This window comes from Oratosquilla oratoria, chromosome 5 (genome assembly GCF_046742065.1).
Source record: "Oratosquilla oratoria isolate Oo_2021 chromosome 5, ASM4674206v1, whole genome shotgun sequence".
Taxonomy (NCBI): Eukaryota; Metazoa; Arthropoda; class Malacostraca; order Stomatopoda; family Squillidae; genus Oratosquilla; species Oratosquilla oratoria.
The window spans coordinates 87,868,373-87,873,372 of NC_134781.1; the positions used below are offsets into that span (position 1 = coordinate 87,868,373).

General features: G+C 38.6%; 1 protein-coding gene across 1 annotated transcript in view; it reads right to left on the minus strand.

Annotated features, from left to right (window-relative positions):
* Window positions 1–5,000, minus strand: part of LOC143025647 (galactoside alpha-(1,2)-fucosyltransferase 2-like) — a 13,821-nt gene that overhangs the window by 3,311 nt on the left and 5,510 nt on the right. Inside the window, exons 3-4 of the mRNA XM_076185637.1 lie at window positions 1,081–1,202; window positions 683–810 (exon numbers count right to left, since the gene is read on the minus strand). Coding sequence (XP_076041752.1) covers window positions 683–810; window positions 1,081–1,202 — 250 coding nt within the window. The remainder of the gene's footprint in view (window positions 1–682; window positions 811–1,080; window positions 1,203–5,000) is intronic.

Below are 5,000 nucleotides of genomic sequence, written 5' to 3' on the forward strand. Positions count from 1 at the left end.
TGGTTTGAGAAACTTTCGAAATCAGTCTCCTGCATTTGCGGGTTGGATGAAGACAAAAGCAACCTATCTTTTCAAGAAGCATTCAAACAGACCAAAGTTTTGTCCGACAAACAATCACCCACGTCACAGCTACACCCTTACTGTTGGCAAGCCTGGACCCAACGTAGTTGGCAAGCCTGGACCCAACGTAGCCCGTGTACTGTAAGAGGAGGACGTTATGCTTGACTTGAGACACATGGCCACTGCTGGAAACGGCGCCTACCTACTTCTAAATTTTCTTTTCTCTCTGTTTTCTGTTATTGAACTAATGGGTGCATCTATGGCATCAATCTGGCATACATACCTAGTACCTGAAACACATTCCCATCGCTACACCACGAATGTTTTAGGACAAAATAGACAGGGTTCTCAAGTCACCCTCTCAGATAACAGTAGTAGTAATCTAGGGGTAAGGAATGTAGGATGAAATGGGTGAAGACTTGATAGGGGTCAATATGAAAATGAGCAGTAACATTTGATTCATGAATATATTCAATATTGCCTGAACAAATCTGAAGCAACTCAGTTTATCTAAAAGAACTGGAGGGTTGACTTCCTTCGGGTAAGGCACAAAGATTTTTTCAGGTTTTTCTTTTTTCGGACACGAATGACTCATTATAAAGAAGTGACATCACTACGTTACTTAATTGTGTGTTGCTGGGAAGATGTGTAAGCATACGCTTTCTCCACGTGTCGAGGAGTGAGGCCAGTCGTTTCTGGGCCTTTTCGATGATGGATGTGGAAAATCTAAACTCGTCAATAAACACCTCCCTGTAAGAAAGAATAAGACGATGATTGCCGTACGGAACTAGCTGATGGTGTTATCTACATCTGTGGAGAATCGAACTGCTCCTTCAGTACTGTGATAGACTTTGTAGGTTTTGGTTTATAACGAAGCTGAGGGCGAATCCTTGTCATGACTGGTGTACGTGTAAAGTAGGGGCTGCTCCACCAACATCTTATCTACAGGATGTGCTCTTCCCTGTGTGAGCGATAGGCAAAGAGACATGTAGCCCGACGAACCACAACTAAACACCTTACCTTAGATACCACAGCTTCGCCATGTTGCAGGGCATGCCACCAATGAGCACGTTTCGAGTCCCGCCTTCACGTTCCAGGAGTGGAAATGCATCCCTGTGATGGATAGCCTTCAGTTTATTCATCTGGGGAAGACGACGGAGGGTGGGTTAGTGCATGAATAAATTCGACTCAGGTGTGACAAACTAAGAAGGGGCTTCACACGGTCGAACGGTTCTTCGAACGCGGTTCGACAGTCACGTGTTTAAAGTGATGTGTGAACGTGTGAAGAACGGGGTATTATTTGGGGTTTAACCAACGTGTTCGACAACCAAATACCCCGTTCACACATCACTTTAAACACGTGACTGTCGAACCGCGTTCGACGAACCGTGTAAAGCCCCTCTAAGTCTCACTCTCCCTCTTCTCTTGGTTTATGGGGGCTGGAGGAGCCCATCGTTGGTTGGGTTGATGACCTCATTGATGGAGAAATTTGCTCTAAATGGTGTATGTATGTATTTACCTAGTTGTAGTATACAGAAAAGAAACAACGTTCGTCGGGTCCCGTCTCCTATTGTCCACTTCTTTTACATACGTTGCCTCCAATGTATGTACGTACAGTTCCAATCTCATTTCTGTCCTTGATTTTCAGTTATCATATTTAGATTTGAACTCATGTGTTGTTCCAGCTTAGACCATATCACCTTCTAAGCTATTCCAAGTATTTATGCATGTATATGGAAAACTTTATTGCTTCAGGTATATTGGACATGTTTTTTTTCCATGACCTCTTTAAATCCTCCTCATCCTTAAACAAGAAAATTTTTCTTTCAATGCAATCTATCCGATTTAGTTACCTGAATACTATAATCATATCACCTATTTGCCATCTACCTTTCAAGGTTGGTAGTCCCAATGATTTTAATCCTTCGTATAGTTTATCTGTTGATGGCGCAATCGGTTAAGTCACTAAAGCACTTGTTACGTGATAGCCCTGGTTCGAGTCCTTGGCCGTACCACGTTTCAATTTCTGCATGTTGGTCTCTGTGGGTCTCCCGATGTTGATAGCTTAAAATTAAAGTGTATTGTGGTTTATATATATATATATATATATATGTATATATATATATATATATATATACATATATATATATATATATATATATATATATATATATACATATAACACTAATGATCCACTTTCGGAGAAGAATAGGCGAACGTAAAAAAGATCCGTATATTTCGATCACTAACTGTGATCCTCTTCAGCAGATGTGATTACAGAATAGAGAAAAGCATGTATTTATACCAAAGTAGTGAGGTCACGTGTCCGGCGCTACAGGGACATTGGTGGATTTTGTCCACTGTTAATGTAGAGGGTAGCAGTCTATTAACAGTGGACAAAATCCACCAGTGTCCACGTAGCGCCGGACACGTGACCTGAGTCCCCGTCCCTACCTGCTCACCCTACTACTTTTGTATAAATACATACTTTTCTCCACTCTGTAATCACATCTGCTGAAGAGGATCACAGTTAGTGATCAAAATATACGGATCTTTTTCGCCTATTCTTCTCCGAAAGTGGGTCATCAGTATTATTTTACCAATGTGCCACATTACGTGATATATATATATATATTTATCTTTATATATATATATATATATATATATATATATATACATATATATATATATATATATATATATATATATATATAAATATATAATTCCGACAGTTGTCCCCGGACTCGAACCCGAGACTTGCGCGGTGGTAGGTCATTGCTCTACCGACTATGCTACTGAGACTCTAAGATTCTTCAAACCTCGGGGTTAATCTAATTCCCGCAGGATTTGAGTCGACTGCTAACTGGCATCCTAATCTCGATTCTACGAAGAACCAACCCCACTTATGGCTAGTGGTTAAGCTGGTACGTGTCCTTGATACATGCCAGCAGTGCGGCACTTTACACTACTGAGCTGAGGATGCTATCAACGAGGTGGATGTTCTAAAGAAAGGACTTGACTTCCCGACGTAATCTCCCCGTAGTACAAGTATTGTGATCTGTTTCATCAGGTCCATATTTCAGGAAAGCCTTTCGACAAGTATATAAAGTATGTCCGTATTGCCAGTTGGATAGACAAATCTGCCCACGGGATTCGAGCCTTGTACTTCAGCCTAGTTTCAATAGTTTTCTAATCGTACATTCTGTCCAGAACTTTTTCGTCTGAATTTGCAATTTTCATAACCTCGTATTCTTCTGATCACCATCGCATCGTCTAGAACATATGTAGCATGTCGTTCTTTCCATAAAGTCGTTTAACCAAATTAAGAATATCACAAGTGTTACTGCCAACCTTTGTGGAATTCCACTGGCAAATTTCCTCTGTCGTAACATCTTATCCTTCTTACTGTTCTTATGTGTCGTTCTTTCAGGAAATCTCACATTTATTTAGGGAGGTTTAGCCCTCCAGCACGTTCCAATTTTCACATTAGTGTGTGTATTTACCTAGTTGTATTTTACGGGAAGGGGAGCTATGCTCGTGGGGTCCCGTCTTCATTTCTCATTTTATCTAAAAAAAATTTAAATTCATGTATTGTTTTTGCACACACCACTTTCTCATCTAACTTGTTCCAACTGTCTATTACTCTGTGTGGAAAGCTGTTCTTTTTCAAATCTCTTCTATAGCTGTCTTTTTTTATTTTCTTTCCGTGTCCTCTTGTATTTCTGTCATCCCATTTTATCAGATTTTCTCTATCAGTAATTTCTATGCCTTTCATGATTCTGTAAATAGCTATCAAATCTCCTCTCTCTCTTCTTTGCTCTAGTGTCTGTAGTTCAAGTTTTTGTAGTCTCTCTTCATATGATAGTTTTGAGAGTGTTGGTGCCAATTTTGTAATTGCTCTTTGTATTCTTTCAAGTTTTTTTATACATTTTTTTGTACTTGGTGACCATATCGTTGCTGCATATTCCAATCTTGGTCTTATCAGGGTGATTAGGATTTTCCTCACCATTTCTTCATCCAGGTATGTAAATGCCACTTTGATTGTTCTTATTAAATTATAAGTTTCTCCAAAAATCTTATTTATATGTTTCTCAGGTGACATATTATTCATAACAATGACTCCCAGGTCCTTCTCATTTTCTACTTTTTTTATTCCTTCCTCTCCCAAATTATATGATCCTGTTATTCTGTTTTTGCTTTTTCCAAATTCCATTATACTACACTTTTTTGTACTGAACTCCATCTCCCACTTCCTACTCCATTCCTGTACTTTATTTAGATCTCTCTGTAGTGATTCACAATCTTCTTCAGTTTTCACTCTTTTCAGTAGTTTTGCATCATCTGCAAAGAAGCTCATATAGCTTTCAATTCCTTCATCCATATCATTAATATATATAGCAAACATTATTGGGGCCAGAACTATTCCCTGCGGAACACCGCTTATTACTTCATTCCATTTTGAGTGCTGGTCTCTTATCACTACTCTCATTTTTCTTTCTTGCAAAAAGTCTTCCATCTAATTTAGCAATTTACCTTGTATTCCTCCTTCAGATTCTAATTTCTTAAGCAACTTCTTATGTGGTACTTTGTCAAAAGCTTTTTTTAGGTCTAGAAATGCACTATCAGCCCATCCATCTCTTTCTTGTATTATATCTATTAGCCTTGAATAGAAACATATTAAATTGGTGACGCATGATCGTCCTTGTCTGAATCCAAATTGCCTTGGATTTAGTACGTTGTTTTTTTCCAAGTATTTTACCCATCTACTTTTGATAATTCTTTCACAAATTTTTGCTATTGTACTTGTTAGAGAGACTGGTCTATAGTTGGTAGGTTCTTCTTTATTTCCTCCTTTATATATAGGTACAATGTTTGCTTTTTTCCAATCTTCTGGAACTTTTCCTTCTTTCAAGGAACTGCTTATTATGCTATGTATTTTG